Source organism: Martes martes (genome assembly GCF_963455335.1).
Source record: "Martes martes genome assembly, chromosome: 3".
Classification (NCBI taxonomy): Eukaryota; Metazoa; Chordata; class Mammalia; order Carnivora; family Mustelidae; genus Martes; species Martes martes.
This window is the reverse complement of record NC_137890.1, coordinates 137,694,478-137,715,392: the sequence shown is the minus strand read 5'-3', so window position 1 is coordinate 137,715,392 and position 20,915 is coordinate 137,694,478. Positions and strand designations below refer to the sequence as shown.

Genomic DNA, 20,915 nt, shown 5'->3' with positions numbered 1-20,915 from the left:
GTCAAAGGAAGCTATCCAGAATATTATGACATATGAGTTATAAGCATATAAAGTTATGGCCTGAGTTTCAAAAGACATCTCAAAACTTACAACATCTAATGAATGGCCTCTTCAAAGCAGCTGCCTTTGGAGAATGTGAGCTTATTCTTGAAAGCTATCAGTGCAAAGATTTTCCGACAATACCTCTTCCGGTGTTTAGAAAATTTACAGACTACTGGGTAAATTCTAAGAGATCGAGATGAGTACATGAAAAAATAATTTTTCTCAATAGAATTCCAAAGCTACAGACATTAAAATGATCTAGCACAAAATCGTATGTTGCAGATAAATAAGGCATTGTTCACTAGATTTATTTTGGCATGATTTTTTAAAAATAATTTTTTATTTAATGTAAGGATCTCATCTTCCTTTGAAGGATATGCGTGTGCCTCCACTGAGGGTAATTAAAACAATGTTCTATGGCTTTAGAAGGCAATTAATTAATTAATCGATCCATTCATCCAGCTCATTTGCGGAGGTTGTAAGTCTGGTTCTATCCAGATTGTAAAAATTGATAAGATACAAATGTTGAGGGGTGCCTGGGTGGCTCAGTGGGTTAAAGCCTCTGCCTTCGGCTCGGGTCATGATCCCAGGGTCCTGGGATCTAGCCCCGCATCGGGCTCTCTGCACAGCGGGGAGCCTGCTTCCTCCCTCTCTCTGCCTGCCTCTCTGGCTACTTGTGATCTCTGTCAAATAAATAAATAAAATCTTTCAAAAAAATGTTGACTCTAAGATGCTTATAAATAAGAGATTTCAAAAGATGCATTCTAAAATATTTCAGAGTATTTTGAATGCTGGCAGCATTTTCAGGATAAACGGGTGTGGATTCCTGAAATCATGTCTTTGAGAAGACTGTTGGTATCATTGCTTATCTATTTGTAAAATCATATCATTCACATTATTCTGCAGTAACTCCAGCTATGTTATCATTATGGAGAATACAACGAAAGGACGTCTTCAAGTTTTCTTCTCTGCCTTCAGTCTCTACGGGAAATTTTATAATGGGAGTGAATTCATAGGTTAACTTCCCCTTTCCTCAAGTTTTCAAACAATGATCTAGGAATTACCTTTTTTGAAGATGAGCTTCAGATTGACAAATATTCCAAAAATTTAGAAAATCCTGTGCTTTCACTGAATACTCCTGATTTTTTTCATGTTACTTAGTACAGTGGCAGAGTGAACTCAAATAAGACTTCCCCATTTCTTTTCCTCAAGTACACACCTATCCTTGTTACCTTACTATTTTAGAATATAACTTACACTTACTGTATGTAATTAGTAAAGTAACTACTCTCAAGTTAATGAATAAAACTGAAATATCTTTAAATGAAGACAGAGTAAGTGTATGTAACCTAATATTGCTAAATCCAGAGAAGTATACAAAAAAGAGTTTTTAATATCTGATGATTTTTACTTTACCATTTACCTTCTTTGAAGGTAACTTTGAATTTTTATGAGTTATCATCTTACAATTGACTCTAAATTCTTTATTGTCCTTATATCATGAGTTAATGTGTTAAACGAGGTCCTAAAAGTTTCCCTTGTCTTCACATGTGCCACTCAGAGAAACTGTGTGTTTTGTTTTGTTTTTAAATCCAAATGTGAGTTAAATTCAATATGCTTGTATGAAGTGGCAGCATCTACATTATGCTCACTCATTCTCTGTCCTATTGTGTATTCTTCATGGGATATTAGGCACAAGTGATAATTCTGTAAAACATGATTTTTTACACTAAAAATTCTCACAAATTACTGAATAAACCTATCCTGAAAACTCTACATATAAGTGATTAAAAAAAATAACAAAAACACACATTTTCCTATTTGGTACCACTTAAAGACTGGAAAAATATATAATTCACTTATTCATTTCAGTTTATATGAAATTTAATATAGGTAGATTATCTTTAAATGACTAAGAATACCAGTGTATTTGGTTCTTCTGGCTTCAAATGACTAATAATTATTATTTTAAGCTGATCAGGAATTATGATCCCTTTTGAAAAAATAATCTTTATTTGTTTAATAAGAGCATTAGTTATGAATATCGGAGAGTCAATTAGAAAGCTAAAGGTTGGGACATGAGGAATATGGTTTGTTCTCAACAGAATTTTAAATATATAGACATTAAAATTGTCTGGCACAAAATTGCTGAAAGGACCACTACCTTTATTGTTGTTGTTTTTTACCTTGTTATTTTTTTCTGTGAAACAAGTAGTGCCATTTTGGATACATTTGAAATAGTCCTTAGATAGCTGAGAATCTGTCAAGCAACATTAAAATATAAGGAAAATATAGCAAAATCATACTCCACCAGCCCATCCAGTTCTGCTTTCTTCTATATGCTCCTGGGTCTAAAAGAAAGATCACATCAAGCATACCATTAGGAGAACAGTTTTTCCTAAATATGATCTGGGCATTTGAACCAGTTAAGCTGCCTACTCAAACTGTACTATTGTAATCGAGTAACTTCACACTTGAGTTTAAGATGACCATATTCAAAATCTTATACATTAGCACTATTGCATACACATGAGTAATCTAAAAGCTGGATCTAATGTAAACCTTTAAGAATTCTGGTTTAATTTTCCATAAGGCAGTGCCTGGAATTATTACATCTGTGGAAGCCTAGTACAACCTAAGCACTTGGTGTTATGTAGTTTAAAAAGCCATTTCACAGTGGAATTTAGGTTTTTTTTTTTTCCTTTTCTTTGTCTTATTAAGCAGATAGGAATCTTAAAATGTGCACTAGATCTTATTTTGGTGCATATTTTAGCATAATACCATCAATCATTTATTGAACAAAATTTAGTAAGTCTAATTGGCTTTTCTAGACAAACATTTAGAGAAAGAACATTCTAAGTGAAATGAACAACACAGAGACCAGGCCAGCTTAGTAGGCCACAGGTGTGGTTCAATATGGCCAAGGGGAGGATAACTATTGAAAAGAGTTGAAGATGAGGAAAGGTGACGGGGTGTCAGAAAGATCCTGGAGAAAATCTGATGTCACCCTAGGAAGTTTGGACTCCTCCTCTGGGTAAATCCTTTGAAGGATTTCAAAATCTCAATTTGGGAAATATAATTGCAAACATGATACAGAGAATGGATAGAATGGATTGGAAGTGAGTAAGATAGAAAGAGGCAGAGAGATCAACTAGAAGGCTGTTGTAATGCTTGGAAAAAAGATGATAAAGGCCTACATGTAGGTGTTGAGAATGAGGACAGACCAGAGAAGATATAGCCAGAGATACTTAAAAGTTCAAATCCTCAGAATAAATTTGAGGGGCAAATGGTAACCAAAACCTCTGGTATAGATAAAAATCACCAAAAGAATAAGTTGAGGGTTGTGGCAAAGACTCTGAGATTATCAGCAATGATTTCCTCTTTTTGCTAGGACTCTAGCCAAGCTCCAATTCCCAGGCCTCCTTCTTGTAGGATGTAGTCATGTGATAAGTTCTAACCAATGGTGTGTCAGCAGAAGTGATTCATTCCACTTCAAGCCCTAACCTATCAAAATCTCTTATACATGATCCTCTTTTCCCTTTTCCATCCCCCAACTGGATGCTGGTGGTCAGGTTTGAATGACTTTGGACTAGCCTTAGAAATCACTAGATAAGATAGCAAAAATGCCATCACCCTGAGCACCCCATCTCCCACCCCTCACCATTCCCCACTCACCTGGACTCACTAGTAGGTGGTTACATGAATGTGCAAAACATTTCTATTATCTTAACCCACTGAATTACTGGAAGGGCTTTACTGCTGTTATAGCAGTTAGCCTATCTTGCAAATATAAGATAATTTGGAAAATAATAAGATTTCTAGAGAACAGAAAAAGAAGAGCTGGAAACAAAAAGAACAGTCAGTGAAGAAGAAAGAGAACCATGAGAGAAGGTACTGTCATAAAAAGCAAGGGAATAATAAATTTTTTTTTTTTTTTTAGTTTTTATTTATTTACTTGACAGACAGACAATCACAAGTAGGCAGAGAGGCAGGCAGAGAGAGAGGAGGAAGCAGGCTCCCCGCTGAGCAGAGAGCCCGATGTGGGGCTTGATCCCAGGACCCCTAGATCAGGACCTGAGCCGAAGGCAGAGGCTTTAACCCACTGAGCCACCCAGGCGCCCCAGGAATAATAAATCTTAAAGCACAGCTTTGTTGTCTAACTCAACACTTTGTTGTTCTTAAATCTGAAAATATGTTCCACGTACTTATCAAATTATTTTGAAACAGAGGTTGTTTTGAAATCCTAAGGTTAATTAAACCTGGTATTCTAAATTTAATCACTGTTTTGGGCCATAAAACTAAAGCTTATATTCCAAGGAATTCCACATCTCCTTGAATAAACATCTTACATATTCTGTCAGTTTGGATTAAAGTTGTCCCTGATTTTGATAAATTAGAATTTCAGATTCCAAAGCAATTGCTGTTTTTAAATGCCTTTTTTTCTTGAAAACTAAAAATTGTTTCTAAATGACTGATTTTATAGTTTTAAAGTAATAAAATTAAATTAATAATTCCTCACATCTAGATTCAATAAAAACATTGACGATATATTCCTCCAAAGCTGATTTATCATACGAATGGTTTCTAATTAACTACCTCAATCAAGCTTATTCTTTTCTCCCCCATGCTACTGCATTAAAGCCAAAATCTTTCTGTTTTGTATATCAAAATATAAATAAGATAAAAATAAGCTTCTAGCATATTCCATCAAAATTAGTCAAGCGTCTTACAGAGTACTGATTTTAAAAATATTTTTAGCCCGAGTAATGTTGACTATTATAGTCCTGATATATTTCCAAATAGATTCATATGACTCTTTTCTTGCAAAACATAGTGTCCTAATTTCAAGATGGAATTTAGTGATTTACTTTGATTGCTCTGTGTTTTTTTTCTTACTTTATAAAATAGGTTTATTCTATATTTGGTTTAATGAAACATGTCTTCATAATTAGAAATCTTATGAAATGTATCCATCAAATTGCCTATTTAAAGAAAACATTTTGTATTTCTTAGTCTCTAATATGAGCACTTAGGAACAGGCTCATTTTAAAGCTTTTAGATCAGTGAAGTACTTGTTTAACTCATTAATTTAACAGATTATGTTTGGATTTGAACAATAGAAACAATTAAAACTCAACAGTAAATCTGTGCCTAATTTTCAAGGTTTTTTCCCTCCCTAAAATAAGCACAGTATAGAGTACTCCCAAGATAACAGGAGAGAAGGATAATTTCATGTCATAGTCTCAGTTATCTACATGGAGCACTGGGTGTGGTGCAAAAACAATGACTTTTGGAACACTGAAAAAAAATTTTAAAAAGAAAAAAAATGGGGGGAATATTTGGCTTTCTTTTGATAATACCCATTTCCTCTGAAATTTTTGTTTTTCAATTTTGTCACTGAATAGAACATAGCACAGTTTGCATTTCTTTCTTTTTCTTTTTCTTTTTCTTTCTTATAGAACACATCTATTTCCCTAATAGGCCCACCTTATCTTTTCATCCTCCTTATTTTGGGTTTTTTGACTGCCGATTTTATCTTCTCAAAAGGACAGATTTCTATCCTAACTCAGAACCACACGCCTTATTTCTCCAATGTTACATTGTTTCAGTTAGTGGTTTTCTCCATGCAGTATTAGTGCTAATGTTATCTAAGAAAACAAGGGTTATCTTATTTAATTAAAACAATGGACTCTGAATAAAGAGGTTTTTTGTTGGTTTTGTTTTGTTTGTTTGTTTGTTTCCAAAGGATCAAGAGTTGAATGAGGCAATTCTGGCCTTATAATACAAAATATTAACTACAGATAAGTACACTCTCATATACTTTCATCTTCAGAAATACACCTCTGTGGCTTTACTATAACCTACCTTTGGACAATCCCATGTCTGCCAGCCATCCCTGAAATCACATATAGACAGAACTGAAACATTCTGGATTCTTTTTAGCCACTGCAAACATATCCGTTCATCAGTAACCCATGTGAGCCAACTGAAATAATAATCACTGCAAAAAAGCAAAACGGAGAGTCATAACCATAAATCAGCATCACGTCAAATAATTTAAGTTCTGTTTTCTAAAGGATGTATTTTATTATAATGAAATATTTATTCCATAGATAAGGAGGGTAAAACTTTCCCTTCTCTACAAGGAAGGCTTAAATATGCTTGCTGAATTGTTTTTATTTAGTTTATTATATTATTTTTTTAAAAGAGAGAGCGTGCAAGTGAGCCTAGGGCAGGTGTAGGGGCAGAGGGAGAGGGAGGGAGAGAATCTGAAGCAGGCTCCATGCCTGGTGCAGAGCTCGATGTGGGGCTCCTTATAGTTCATAACCTGAACCAAAATCGAGAGTCAGATACTTAACCAACTGAACCACCCAGGCACCCCATACTTGCTGACTTTTAAAGAATATCTATAAGAGAGCTCATTCATCTAAACGGAATAATTTTATGCTTGAGTTTTTTCCTCATTTTGGATTTTTACATCTTAAGAAAAATTTTAAGACATGAGGCCAAAGCTATTGGTCAATCTGGAGGGAAAAGGCATTAAACTGGTGATTTTTCACAGGTAAACTGAATTTTTCACTTTTTAACTCATTGAGAGAGAGCCAAGTATGATACATGCTCGTATTTCTCTCCAGACAGGTTTGTTTTGGAAGCTGAGTTTTAACTGTGACCGTGATCAGAAGTTGCAATTCGGGTTTACTATAATAATCAGAGATGACGTATACTCAGTAACTCAAATGATGTTTGGCATGTATTGGTGTCAGTGAATGGCAGCAATTATTACTTGGCTTTGAGGATGAAGTCACAGATAGAGACCATCAATGTAAATAAACCACAGAATTCTGGACATTGATGTAAAAGAAATCCCAGAACTGGAAGGGTCTCTGGCTCAGATTCTGGTTTTACCTCCTACCAGTTATCCTATTTAAGGCTACTTACTTAACATATCTGTGCCTCTGTTTCTATATAAAATGGGAATAATACTACCACCAAATTTAAAGCTTGCTACAAAACTTGTTGAGAGTGCTTAAGTTCTTGAGAACTCCTCCTGCTCCATGGGGAGTGCTGAGAAAAGTTTAGCTCTTACTATTAAATTGTTAGTATTTTACAGATGCCCCAACAAGGCCTCTTGCCTCCTTCTACAGTACCCCTTGTATCATTCCATTTGCCTCCTAAGAAGAATGACACTTCAAAAGACAAAAAAAAAAAAAAAAAAAAAAAATGCATTTAATCAAGTTTTCATCAACTAGATTGGGGTTGGGGGAGTAATGGATCATCCCCCCCATAATAAATAAATAAAGCCATTTTAAATTATCTGCAAGTGGATTCACCCCGGCAGGACCCAGAAAAGGCCTCTGCTGAGGTTCTTTTCCCTGTTAGGGATCAATCACTTGGTCCTGGCTGGACTCCCCTTCATGGGACAGCAGGAGAGAAGCCAAGCCGTGGCCTGCTAGGGTTTGGGAAGTGGTAAGGAAGCCCACCAGGCAGGGCGTAGGGGACCTCTTATGTTTATCTACTTCAACCAGAATGACCGCAGAGGATTCGTGGAGGGCTGGGTCGTGGCTATAACCAGGGATAATCAGCCAATACCTACATAAGGCACCATGCTAGGGAAGTGAGACCGCTTCAAGTCAGTCCCCCGTCTACCTATAGTTAACCCCAAACAGATAACTGGACAACCAGATAATTATGGACAGACTGCATCCTAGTAAAAGAAAAGAAAAAAAAAGCTAATATTGGAGAGGGTTGACCTATCTTCTCTTGTTTGTCATGCGTGTGTGGTCAAGCACAATCTGTAAACCCTGGGTTGGAGAGAGTAGACCAGAGTTCAGAGAAGCCATGCTGAGAACACACAGGAATTTTACTATTTGTCTACTGATCCCAAGTTTACATTCACACATCTGAGGGAAGTGTCACTCAGATTGATCACCATGATCATCTTTATATGCGTGAAAGAGGCTAATATTGTAAAATTGATTTAAGAGATGTATTTTTGTTTTTTTTTAATTTGGCTATGTACTTGGGTTTGCATGCCAGTTTTATTTATTTATTTTTGCTTAGAGTATACACATCATAAATTCACTAGAAAGGAAGAATAAATCCCAATTATGAGATTTCAGTGTTAAAATTCAGTGTAAGGTGGGAAGCGCTGAGCTTACAATACCTTGATGCTATCATTGCTGGAACTGGCACTTCTCTGGGACCGACATGCTCAGGATAAGTGGCATCGATAATAAATAACCGAACAACAGGATTTTTAGCTCCAGCCTGCCAAAAAATTGGAGATATACAAGCTCATAAAATCCTAATGAGCACCAACATATTAAAGACACTTTAGGAATTTAAGCATATTTTTATAAGCTAATGATTTTATGTATATTACTGTTGAAAATATTCTAATTATAACACGACCAGGAATCTCACTTCAATTTTACTTGCAGGGCCATTACAAATATTGAGTCAACCAGAGTGAAAAACACATATTTTAAGTGATTAATGAGGGAGCTTCGATTCATAGGGAAAAAAATATTTTGGGTATGAAAATACAGTTCTATAATTGATATTCTCTTTTCTGACTTTCAAAACAGATATTTCCTATTATTATATTAGGATAAGTATAATAATCACTTCTCCATGTGCTAGAGGGAGCATAGAGGAAAGAAGAGTGTGAAGAATAAAAATTGAAAGATACTTTTTGCCTTGCACCCTATAATTTGGTCTAGGACAATCATCACTCAATCTGGTTACATTACTACTGCTATCATCCCCCCCAAATTAGGGAAATGTCACCTCCAAATAAAGTGCCCATGGAATTTGCACTTTTCTTGTTTTGTACTTTCTGTGCTATTATACACCCTAAATTTACATGACAGTGTAGTTCACACCCAGACAGCTTCTTAGAGTTCCTGTTATTTTAACACAGAAAAAGAGAGTATAATTGTTAAACAATTTAAGTCCATGAAGTTTAGGTTCACAGCCTTAAATGACTCCATGCTGGTTGGATTTATCTAAAGAACTGTCCAGGCCCTCCTCTGCCCTGTCCAGGCCCTCCTCTGAACTGTTTCCCCATGAGGTCTCGCTGGGACTTTTGACTTCTTTCAAGTTGTCTCACTTCTTAGTCTAACATCAGATGTTTCAACGACTTCAGTTTTCAAGGAAACATGAAAATTTGGGTCCCAACTTCTCTGCCAGTGTCAGTCAGTCCTCAGTTCCGGGTTCCTCCGTGTCTTCCCGTTCCCTTCCACCCTTCTAAAGATCCAAGCTCTTTCACATCCCGGGCCCCAAGTACCACACCTCTCGCTTCCCAATGTCTCCAGCATTCTCACTTTATAACCAGCTATTGAGAGGTCTTTTACCTAAACATGCACTCCTATCCACTGCCTTATCTCAAATGACTTTTAACCTAAATTTTAGAGCATCTGCTATTTCTGTTTCTTTTACTGCAACCACTTTGACTAGCATTGAAAACCACTTGTGCGTATGCACACCCGCCCATCTTTGTCACATTTAGGACCCACTGGATCCATCCAGAACAGTGCTCTCTCTGGCAACTAAAGAACAAAGCACTATTTCCTAAAATCACTTCCACTCCCTGTAAGAGAGGAGGATTTATGATTTGATCCCTTTCAGATTTATTGTCAAAATCAGATCGGGGTACGGTGCTTCTCCCATGTGACGTTGCTATTCTCCCACTGCAGACACAGGAGACCTCTCTTCAGACATGCGATTGAGTGAAAAGTGTGTACACTGAGAGTTCTAGAATTATTACACAAGAAACCTCGGGTTCATTCCATGTCTAATTTCCTCAAGGAAGAATGTAGGTTTACAAACTTAACCTACCTTGTATGTCCAGAAAAGATCATAACTCATGCCCACTTCTACCTGACAGGAACATCAACTTCACCATTTGTATTTTCCATTCTAGTTTGCATTTCCATGAGAATTCAAGAGGGAATTGCAAAACAGAACTTTACCCTGAATTTGGAGCATGAAATATGAAAAATTAAAATTAAGTTAAGCTTGTTTTTCCTCCATAATCTAGACCATATGTTTTTCAAAGATTCTGCGATGGATTTTGCAAAGACTCCTTCATCCAGCACAACCAGATGTCCAAAGCAACAGATGTCCACATAAATAATAGAGCACAGTACAATGTTTGCCTTACAATGCACAAGGATAAGAAGCTCTCCAAACTTGTTGATCCCACCTCTATTCATGGTATTGGTTGCTCATTTTGACACCGGAGAAATGGAAGCATCTGCTAAAAGTACTCAACATACCTTTGGGTATGGAATATTTATTGTTCTAGGATATTGTTCATCACCATAATAGGAATAGGCAATAACTGGTATCTCTGTATCATTAAATTCTGCATATGCCAAAAATTTTCCATTAGGAGACCACCAGAGAGCATATTTTGTAGCAAGCATTTCCTCTGAAAGATAAATACAAGCGTGTTAATTACAGCTATAACCTACTCTTAAGATCATTGTAAATGCTTCAAAGTACATTGTATTAGCCATTTATTGACTGAATTAATTTATTTAATGTGGATGTAACATACGCTAAAATCTGGTTATTAGAAAGGACAATCTGAGTTTAAAGAAATAGTTTAACCTTGTATTTCATATCAAACATCAACCAGTCTTCTTAGGAATTGATATTAAATCGGAAATGTAATTATTTAAGTAAAGTAATTAAACATTTCAACAATAAATAATTTTTCCTTTGGGGGCAGCTTCTAGTTTTTATAGTCACCTAAAGTAGCACGAACAAGGGGAACAGTAATTATACTACAAAGTGATGTAAATGTTGGAAGTTGACTTTTTCTCCTAGGAATATTTTAAAAAACAACAACAGTTTGGTTATATATTTTTTAATAAAGGCAAGGACTATGAGACCTTTTAACATCCAGGTAAGTCCTGGATGTTAAACAAAATTCACGAAAACATCAAAAACTAGGAATATTTCCCTGCAAAATTACATAGACTGCTGTTTCGTTTTGGAAGAAGGCTTAGTTCTCAAGAAAAAAGAAACCTGAGGAAATGTGTTAACATAGCATCTAAGGACCATATACTTCTTGATATATAAATTATTACTACCACTTTATAATATTTATGAAAAGTAACTCTTCCAGTCCGATTATTAGATTTTGCTTTTTCAGAACAGACACACCCTGTTCCTAACTTGGTAATCATTTCGGAAATGATTCCATTCATCTCAGTAACATACTACTCATCTCCATTTTACTGAATATATGCAATTATTTTCAATTAAAAGCCTAAAATAACAACACTAGAAAAAGAATACGGCTTACCTTCATACACCCAGTCTGGGATTCCATTGAATATTTTATTTTCTTTTCCATTATATGTTACTTGGAAAGGTGGGTCTTCTGGTCTTTGTTTCAAATAGATATTGTTTTGATAGACATATGCCTAGAAGTGGTAGTAAGTTAGTTAATAAGGAGAATTCCATAAGAAATACAATGAAGTCTGTAAATTTGTATTAACTATTTACCTAATACCTGCAAAATGAGTGGTAATCCAGACGCAAAAAAGACTCACAACTAAAGTATTGCCTTAATAGGTCAGAAAACCAACCAACTCACATTAACGTCAATTATGATCTTTAAAGTCTATATCAAATAAAGCATTAAGTCTACTATTGTATTTGTTGTTTTATTACCCAAATAAGTAATTGTGTATATTAACAGAAAGTCAAATAAATCTTTGAATATTAATAGCTAGCCAGATCTAATCTTTATTTAGAGTCCTTAAATAAGAGCTTGGACAAAATTTCATGTTGTCTGAAGCTAGTCTGGGAAACTTGTGAAAACCATATTTTTCCTCAGCTTTCTGGCACAACGCATTCTGGCTGAGTATGAGGATAAAGTTTTTGACTGCGATATTTAAAGAAGTCTATCCATGAGCTTGAGATTTTGCGGAATTCTCAGATGAGTTTCAATTTATCAAAACTCTTCCCATTTTTAACCACTAAAATAGTCATGAAATTTTTTTTTTTCCTTTCAGGCAGGGAAATTTAACAAAGGCCAAAATCAAATGGCTCCTCTTTTATTTAAATGATTAAACACTTCTATAATTTAAACACTTACTAATTTACTCCCAACAGGCGACCAGCATAAATACTGAATTGGACGAGGAAGCTCGTTTCTTCTTATAAATGCTCTAGAAGGAAAAAAAAAAAAAAAAGAAAGAAAGAAAAAATAATAATAAATCTTGCTGTTCAATGAAAAAAAACCTTTGTAAACAGAAAAAAAATAAATAATAACAACGAAGGATCATCCTCTGCTTCTTCAAACCTAACAGAAAGACTGTGGTAACAATGGTACTAGACACATTGAGTACTAGTTGGGGTTCTTTACTAGTTACTTAAGTCACCTAACTTCTCTGGGTCTCAGTTTTCTGACCTTTATAGTGAAGTGAATTAAAGATTTATTAAAGATTTATAGGCTGTGAAAGCGGGACTGTCTCTAGACATTATCTGATGGAACCCCTTTGTTTTATAAAAAAGGAACATGAGGTTAGAGAGATATGACTTTTTAAAATCACATGTCTGGTTCTCGGCAGACCTCTACCTAAACTCAAGTCTCTCAACCCTCAGGACGGTAAAATTTGTACACATCAGGCTGAGATGGTCGATGAAGTGCCTTCCAGCTCTCAAATGCTATAATTGTGCTGAAGTTTAATATGTACTCTTCCACATTCTCATTTACAACCCCCATCTCTGTGAATGCATATGCATTTCAAATTTTTGAAAATAAGATGCCATTTGACAATCTCCCCAGGGATCTGACTTGAAATCAGAAAAGGAAAGGAACATCTGATCTCAAGCTAAACTGAAAAACAGATCATACACTGGGCAGTATGCCTTAAGCTTGCAAAGTTCTCCACCCATGGGGAAATTTCAAATATCTTATTGGCCCCAAATCTCACTTTGATGCCTAGAGTCACCCTGCAAATACTCAATTGACTAACTTGCACTGAGGAGACTTTGTGGTTCTTCAACAAGAATGTGTTCAGATTTTTACAAGTGCTAAAGACTCATAGGATGCCATGCTTGAGTTTTAACTATTATCTTGTTGAAGATTGCATCAATGGTTTTGTTAAGAACGCTTTTATAGAGACACAAAACCATATATAAATAGAGGAACCTGAAGAAAGACTCTTTGGCCTCCCCCTCCAAAACCTAACTTCAACCGGATTTAACATATGCCTGACATTTCTACTTTTCTCATTCTTTTAAAGTTTGGACACCTGTGACTTTGAAGTAACTTCTTTGGTCATGAAGCCTGAGGCCTAACAAACTGTGAGGGAAAATGGGTAGGTCAGGTTCGATGGCAAAAAGAGCAATGTCCGTGGAAGAGAGAGACCATTGGTGCTGCAGCGAGAAGCCTGACTGCCAGAGGACAGTTGACAAGCAGCAGAAGGAAGGGCCAGAATCTATTAAAAGACATAGGGCACAGGCAAAGGAATGATCCAGAAAAGAAGACATTCTTCACCTGCTTACAGTTCTGTGTCAAGCCAGGGTTCATGCTACCTTTGACATTGTAACGGTGTCTTAGGTTTCCATATGCTGTGGAATCATCTATGCAAGCATGCAGCCAGCGCCAAGCTGAAAAATCTCAGCACACAGTCTCTTCATGACTGTCACGTCACCGCAGCTGCCATTTTCTGTTTTCTAAATAACTAACACTATGAGAGAAAGTGGAGGAGGCTGCTTACAAAGGCTGTCATCTTCTTAGTACTCCTTCCTATGCTTGAAACCAGAAGCATCTTTACTTGCTCTGTGGTAGATTTTTATAGACTCTTCAGAGGCACATAGAAAACTTGAAATTAGTGCTTTGTGGTCTTGCCTTGAATCCCAGCATATTTTTCATCTGTCACTTCCTAAATTATGCTATATTTACCTGACTAAAAAAAAAAAAAAAACACAGTCTGGAAAATTAGATAGTTGTGCAGAAAAGAGAGAAAGAAGGAAAAGAAAGAAAGAGAAAAGAAAGAAGGAAAGAAGGACTGTTATTACTGAACTCACTGCACAAAAGCTAAATATTTAAAATGATTCTGGGCCATAAAGCTTATATAAGCCATAATTAAAATATTAGTATTGTCATCTTCTTTTGGAACTGTTTAATTTGTTGAGCCTTAACAGAGATAGGACATGGAGAATTTCAAAATAACTAAAAGAAATAAAAGGAAATGTTTAAAGCCTTAAGAAATTGTGCTGATCTAAGAGTGAGGTTTTCACTTCACTAGTTTCAAGTTTTCTTGAAAGTAGGCTTAGTGTCTTAAGTTCATGTGTGTCTCTCCCACATATGCTTTTCACATAGTAGGTGTTTAACAAATACTTTTTGAATTTGGTGATGATGTGGATACAGACAAGAAACACTCAGAGTACATTAAATGAGTTCAGATTCTACTTTATGTAGCAGTTCCTATTTTTTAATTTGACCGTTTAAGGTCAGAGTTATTCTTTTCTGAACATTTAAAACAAGTAGAATTTTTTTTTTGAATTTTTCTACTCTTGCTGGACAAAAGAGGAAATAGACCATAAAATTTTTCAATACCTCTTCAAGCCATATAATTATTTTTCTCTTTTATATAACAGCAATAGGATATCACATTAAGATGAATAACTAAACCTATTCATTGTCCATACTTAGAGTGATTTTTCTAAAGTGTAAATCTGATCATGTCATTTCCCATTTAAAACTCTTCAGTGATTCCCTATTGTCATCAGAACAACATCTAAACTCTTCTTAATGGTTTCCTCATTATTATTTGGCCCCTGCTTCCTGGCCCCAGCTCCTTCCTAACCTTAACACCACCTCTCACTAGTCAGCCTGCCCTTCTTCAATTTCAACTGAACTGACCTACTTTGAGTTTCTGGAACACTCCATGCTCTCCCCTCCCTTTGGGCCTTTACACGTTATTCCTTCTGCCAGGAATTCTTTCCCTAGGTCTTTTGCCTACCTACTCAGTCCTTTTTTTTTTCTTTTAAATTGCAAATATTTCAATAGTTAAACATTACAAATAAATAATATAAGTAGATGACAACTTATCTACAACCTAAATTTAAGACATATTTACATTTTGCAATTTTAAAAACAATTAATTTGAAAACAATTAATGGATTATGTGTTGAGGTACAACTTTTGCATCTCCTTCCCTTCTTCCTTCCAATGAAATAGCTACCCTCCAGAAAGTAATGTATCATTCCCATGCCTGTGTTTGTACTTTCAGCACATACGTTTACTTTCATTAATGGGAGTTCTGAAGTAGTGAAAATAAAACTGCGTTGTGTGTGCAAATACAAAATATTATTCAAATAAAAATAGGTAAATATTCCATAACGATATTTCTTTAAATTTCTTAAGTTGTATGGGTACACATACACTGTAAAGAAGTAAGAAACTAAGATCAGTAACAAGATAATGTTGTATTAATTTCAAATCAGAATTTAGGTTGAAAACTATAATAGATGTAAGTAGTATGAATAAATAGACATGAAATCATGAAATTTTACCCATGATTGAGGTCATAGATGTGATATGTTGCTGTATAAGAGTATCGCCAAAGCTGTCAGAGAGAAGAGATATGAAAACAAATTACAATTCTTAAAAAGCTTATGTTAGTAATGTATCATCACAAATCACTCAACTCAAGAATCGAAATTATAAGATGACAATTTTCACAAGGCACCAGGAAGGATATGTTTCAATTCCAAAAGAGTCTTCATTTAAAGAGTTTTACTGTGGACTTTTGTGCTGTTTGTCTAAGTTCCAAAACTAATCTCAGCAGTGATTCAACCCTCACTCCATAAAAAGCATATCCGAAGACATTTCTTAATATAAAAAGCTTTTCTTTGACACACTGTCTCCTAAGAATTTTCCTTTTATGCTTTACCTTGATTGAAGTGAAACCACTATGATCTCCATGGCCATAAGGATTACCCTACACCTGTGTTCATTACAATGATAACCTCTAAAATCAGGTAAAGAATTTCAATCAACACAGAGTTTTGTTACAAAATGTTTGCCTTGTTCAAATATAATACTTTTAAAAAATAATAGAAATTGAAAAATAAAGAGAAGATATGTAGTTTATAATTCCTCCTAAAAAAAAAACCTACTCTTTTTCTCATGAAGTATATTTGTCCTGTGATTAGTGAATAATACAAGTATCATTTTGGATTTTACTTCTCAAAAGAGCTTTCAAACTCTTGGCAAAGAAATTCCAACTGGTTGAAACGTGTCTTCCTAAAGATTGCTAGTGACCAGGATCTGGTCCATTGGAAAATAATCAGCAGACAGAACAGCTGGGGAGAGGAAAGTTTAACTATTCATTCTGTATATTAAGAGAGTTTTACATCTCACAATGGATATGAAAAATGGCAGTTACCTATCTAAAAGTAATTACTTTGTCTATCTAAAAGTAATTACTTGAAGTTTAATTTGATAATAAATTCTTTTGCTTCCTTGCAAAAAAATAATTATCTTGATGTTGCATAATTAGAAAAAAATAAGATAATTATTTCCCTCTATAACTTCATTCAGGAATGAGAAATTAAGTAAGGGTAAATGGTTATGGTTTAGTGGGATACTCCTACTCCAGGCTTTTGACCAGAGATTTAAACCCTGGTCTACCACTGCTTGTATATTATCTTATTTGAGGTAGTGAATTAAATAAGCTACACCTTGATTTTCCCATTTTCAATAATAATAAACTTTCACAAGATCAAAATATGTGAGAATTAACTAATGATGTATGAAATCAAATAGATTTAGAAATACAAGTATAATTCTCCCATTTCTGACAAATATCAGTGCCCCAAAATGCAGCATACCCCCCACCCCGCAGGAAAGTAGTTTCTATTACTGGATGATAGCCAAATAAATACACCAAATTCTGAATATTTGGATATGTTTCAGTTATGTTTTGGGGACTCGTCGAGAATCCACATTAACTTCTTGAATATTTAGATATAAAAATGTACTCTTACTTCCTCTCACTTTTATAAGCCAAACTGTGGATTAGTAAGAGACATAGATATACCCAAATTAAATAGTCCATACCTTTGAATAATCACTTTCTAGATATGCAAATTGCCGATCAGGTGATAAGCCATAATTTGAAGCATTCACACTTTTCTGAAATTATAAAGAAGTTGATTAGAATACAGAAAAAAAAATACCCAGACCCATGTAAATGTGTATTTTTAAAAGGATATCATATAACTGATATACTCCTACGTACATATGCTTTCAATGTAATTTTTAAAAACGTTTACATGGTACTTACTGTATACAAAGACATTTATTGAACACTATGGGAGGACGATGTGAGAAATAGGACATACTCTGTGATTTCTAGACTCTTAAGATGTTAAGCTTGAAAATAAGTAATGTATTGCAAATTAGAAAGTTCTGTTAAAGAGATACAAATACAGCATTGCAAAAGTATTAAAAAAAGAAGCATTTAAATCCAAATGAGAGGACTATTGATTGCACAGAGGAGGACAGTATCATCTGAGCTTGATTTTAAAACATTAGCAGGCTTCTGAGGGTGGAGAAAGCAGGAGGTTTGAGAGCCGAGGGGAGAGAACAGCATGCACCTACATTTCCTCACTCTTGTTTATTGAGCATGTAATCCTTGTTAGGCGCCATCCGACCACATTCAAATGTTACATCACTTACCTCTTACAGTAACCCAGAGAGGGATTATTCTTCCTACTCTTTAGAGAGAGAAAAATGAGACACACCGTGGCTGGTATAGTGAGGAACCTTATGTAATTTTCCATGACTAGGGAATTGAAAGAACCCGGATGGGAGCCTTGGTTTGCCTCTTGTAAGGACTGAGTTCTTGACGCTTGTTTCTTGCTACACTTTTTCCACAGAGAAATAAAGATGCTAGGTGATTGAGAGGAGGCAAGGGCAGTTGTCTAGTGTGACTAGAAGAGAGAATTTGAGAATTTAGTGGGAGATGGAGCCGAGAAGGCAGTCGGGTCCAGATCAAGTGCTGAGAATTTGGACTCTGGTCCTTGATCAGTGAAGAGATGGCAAAGTTTTTCTGGAGGAAGGAGTTGCTGGATACATACCATGGTGGCATTACTCAAAATGGTATATGATTCTCCTGTTTCAATATTGTAATATACTATATCATTATCTGTAGACTGATGAAGATATTCTTGTCCTTTAAACAAGAAGGAAAACAAACTTGAAATGATCTCCCTTAATAGGAAATACATTTACAAGAAGAGAAACCTCTCTTATTTCACAGATTTACTTTGTTTTTCTTCCTTGCCCAGGGCATTTCTTTGTATGATTTAAAATAAGAAGTTGACAGTGGAAGGGAGGAAGGAATGCTCTTTTCTATTCTCCACAAAAATGTCATGTTTACCAGTAGCTGCCCTATTATGACCAGTCCGGGGTGCTTGGGAATAAAATTTTCTCCGTGTTACAAAGAAGATAAACTAGTTTAAAATGATATGTTTGTTTTGCAACAACAAAAAAATACAGTACATTTGGACTGTGTTTGATTTAGTGTAAAACCCATTTGATGTGCATTTTATTTCCTGAAGAGAAAAATTAAAATATTCAGATTTGTTTAGTTGTACTTAGATATAAACTACAATGTCATGAACAACTTAGTCGACCTTACTGTTTGTTTGATTAGACTTATTTGACAATGTCTTATTTTGGAAACTTATATGAAAATATCAATGTTAAGGCCTGGGAAAATTTTTTGGTCAGGGTGGGATTTGTCCATTTCTCAGATTATCCAGATCTACAATGGAAGTTCTCTTTTGGTAAAATTCTTATGACCTCTCCTAAATAGGTGCATGTCTCCCATTCTGAAGAACAATACAACATGCTCAGATCATTCTAGCAATGCACTCCCAACTCCTACTTTCTTGCCGAAACTCCAACTGGCATCCCTACTATTGGGCAAATGCAGTCCAAATGGTTCTGTCAAAGGTGTTTGGTGGCCATTTGACTTATCTAAGTAACTGCTCTTTCTTTTCATTTCAATTGATGTAGCTTCGGTTACCATAGAGATGTGTTGGCACTAAAAATAAAAACAAAAAACACATTTTTTTTTTAAACCCCCAAAGGTAAATAAGTAATTCACTCACCTGAAATCCAGTTTGGAAAAAATGTTTTATAGGTAAATGTCCCATTTAAAATATCCTTCAGTGTGAGTGCTCTTGCTGTACTTCCTTCAGAGTCATGAACTTTGGGAGAAACGGAAACATTATTACAAAAAAGATGATTAATAACTTAAATAAATCCTGAGCCTGACTCTCATTTGTTCTGTCTCATGTAATGAAAAGCCTGTCCGGGCACCTGGATGGCTCAGTGGGTTGAGCTACTGACCCTTGGTTTCAGCTCAAGTCATGATTTCAGAGTTGTGAGATCAAGCCCCAAGTGGGGCTCTATGTTGAGTGTGAAGCCTGCATAAGATTCTCTCTGTCCGTCTCTCTCTGCCCCTCCCCCTCCCGCTTGAGGAGAGCATGCCTGCTCTCTCTCTCAAAAAAAAAAAAAAAAAAAAAAAGAGAGAGAGATAGAGAGAGAGAAAAGAGAAAAAGAAAAGAAAGTATTTGCCATTGGTAAACACTTGTTTAACTCCTGTCTTAAGATCTGTGAGTGTTATCTCCTTGATGGACAGGCTAATGAAGGCTTAGAGAGGCAGCTTCCTTGCCTGGAAGGGCTATGAGGGCATCTAAGAGGGCCATGCTGAGCAGCCGGGATGCTATTCAGGCAATGCAGAGTTGTCAGAGGTTTTTAAAAAAAGATGAGATGATGATCCAACAACTCTAAACCTTGTAAAGCTGAGATTGCAGACTAGCCTAAAAACCTAGTCTTTTAAGCAGTTCATTGTATTTTGTCATAGATGCTTGGCTTGGATTGCTACCGATTTATCAACAACATATTTTAGCATCTCCTTCAGTCAGAAGCAATCAGCCCAAATCTGTACCTCCAGACATCTCAAGAGAGGAAGCATGAATGAACCTAGATAATTTCTTATCCTGACTGGGATTTTTATAAAGAGAAAGTGGGCCGGAAAAAAAAAAAAAAAACAACAAAACAAAACAGAAAAGCCACATCATCTATACAGATGATCTTAAAGATTCTAGAAGTAGAGGTTTGCCATATAAAACCTCACCTAAGGTAGCTCACAAACCACAAGCAAATTTCACCTATATTTGAATCTTCCAAAACAATTGTGTTTTTCAAACATGACTCTATTCTCAGAACACATTCATTATAGAGCTCCTAAACAGTCAGATACGCCAGATGGATAGTATGGCAACCAACTTCCAATCCTCCTTCATATCCATATTGCCATTCTCCATCCCTCCCACCCTACCCCTTCTCTAGGGCATCACTTACAGAACCAAAACTTAGAAAAATGTCCTATACCTTGAATAGCTTTTGTGAATCTGGTATTTGCCCATGCAAAAATAAAACTGTTGAAGATGAGAGCTGTAACTTTATCCTCCTGTTAAACTCTCTCACAGCTTTCCATAACTCTTGGAATAAAGACCAAAAATGTTTGTCCAAACTGTAGACCCTAGCTGATTCGGGATGGCCCTCCTGTCCTTTCTTGCCTCTCTCTCATTTCCTTTTAGAGTCCAAACATACTGGGTTTTCTGTTCTTCAGATACTCATTTCTTTCTCCAGGGCTTCTTCTTTTTTCCATGTTCTCCCCTCTCATTGCTTCTATTCAGGCTCTAATGTTTAATATAAGGTCACTTCTCTGGGAAACTCCTTCTGACCCTCTGGTTTAGAATTGGTTCCCTTGTTATACGTTACCACAGATCATGTTCTTTTTTTTTTTTTTTTAAAGCAT

General features: G+C 35.6%; 1 protein-coding gene across 1 annotated transcript in view; it reads right to left on the bottom strand.

The window, feature by feature from the left end:
- The window catches only part of FAP (fibroblast activation protein alpha), a 73,370-nt gene that overhangs the window by 35,518 nt on the left and 16,937 nt on the right, over positions 1-20,915 (bottom strand). Inside the window, exons 4-13 of the mRNA XM_080798992.1 lie at positions 19,198-19,296; positions 18,160-18,254; positions 17,138-17,212; positions 15,589-15,641; positions 12,158-12,230; positions 11,360-11,480; positions 10,323-10,477; positions 8,207-8,310; positions 5,908-6,043; positions 2,349-2,393 (exon numbers count right to left, since the gene is read on the bottom strand). Coding sequence (XP_080655118.1) covers positions 2,349-2,393; positions 5,908-6,043; positions 8,207-8,310; positions 10,323-10,477; positions 11,360-11,480; positions 12,158-12,230; positions 15,589-15,641; positions 17,138-17,212; positions 18,160-18,254; positions 19,198-19,296 — 956 coding nt within the window. The remainder of the gene's footprint in view (positions 1-2,348; positions 2,394-5,907; positions 6,044-8,206; positions 8,311-10,322; positions 10,478-11,359; positions 11,481-12,157; positions 12,231-15,588; positions 15,642-17,137; positions 17,213-18,159; positions 18,255-19,197; positions 19,297-20,915) is intronic.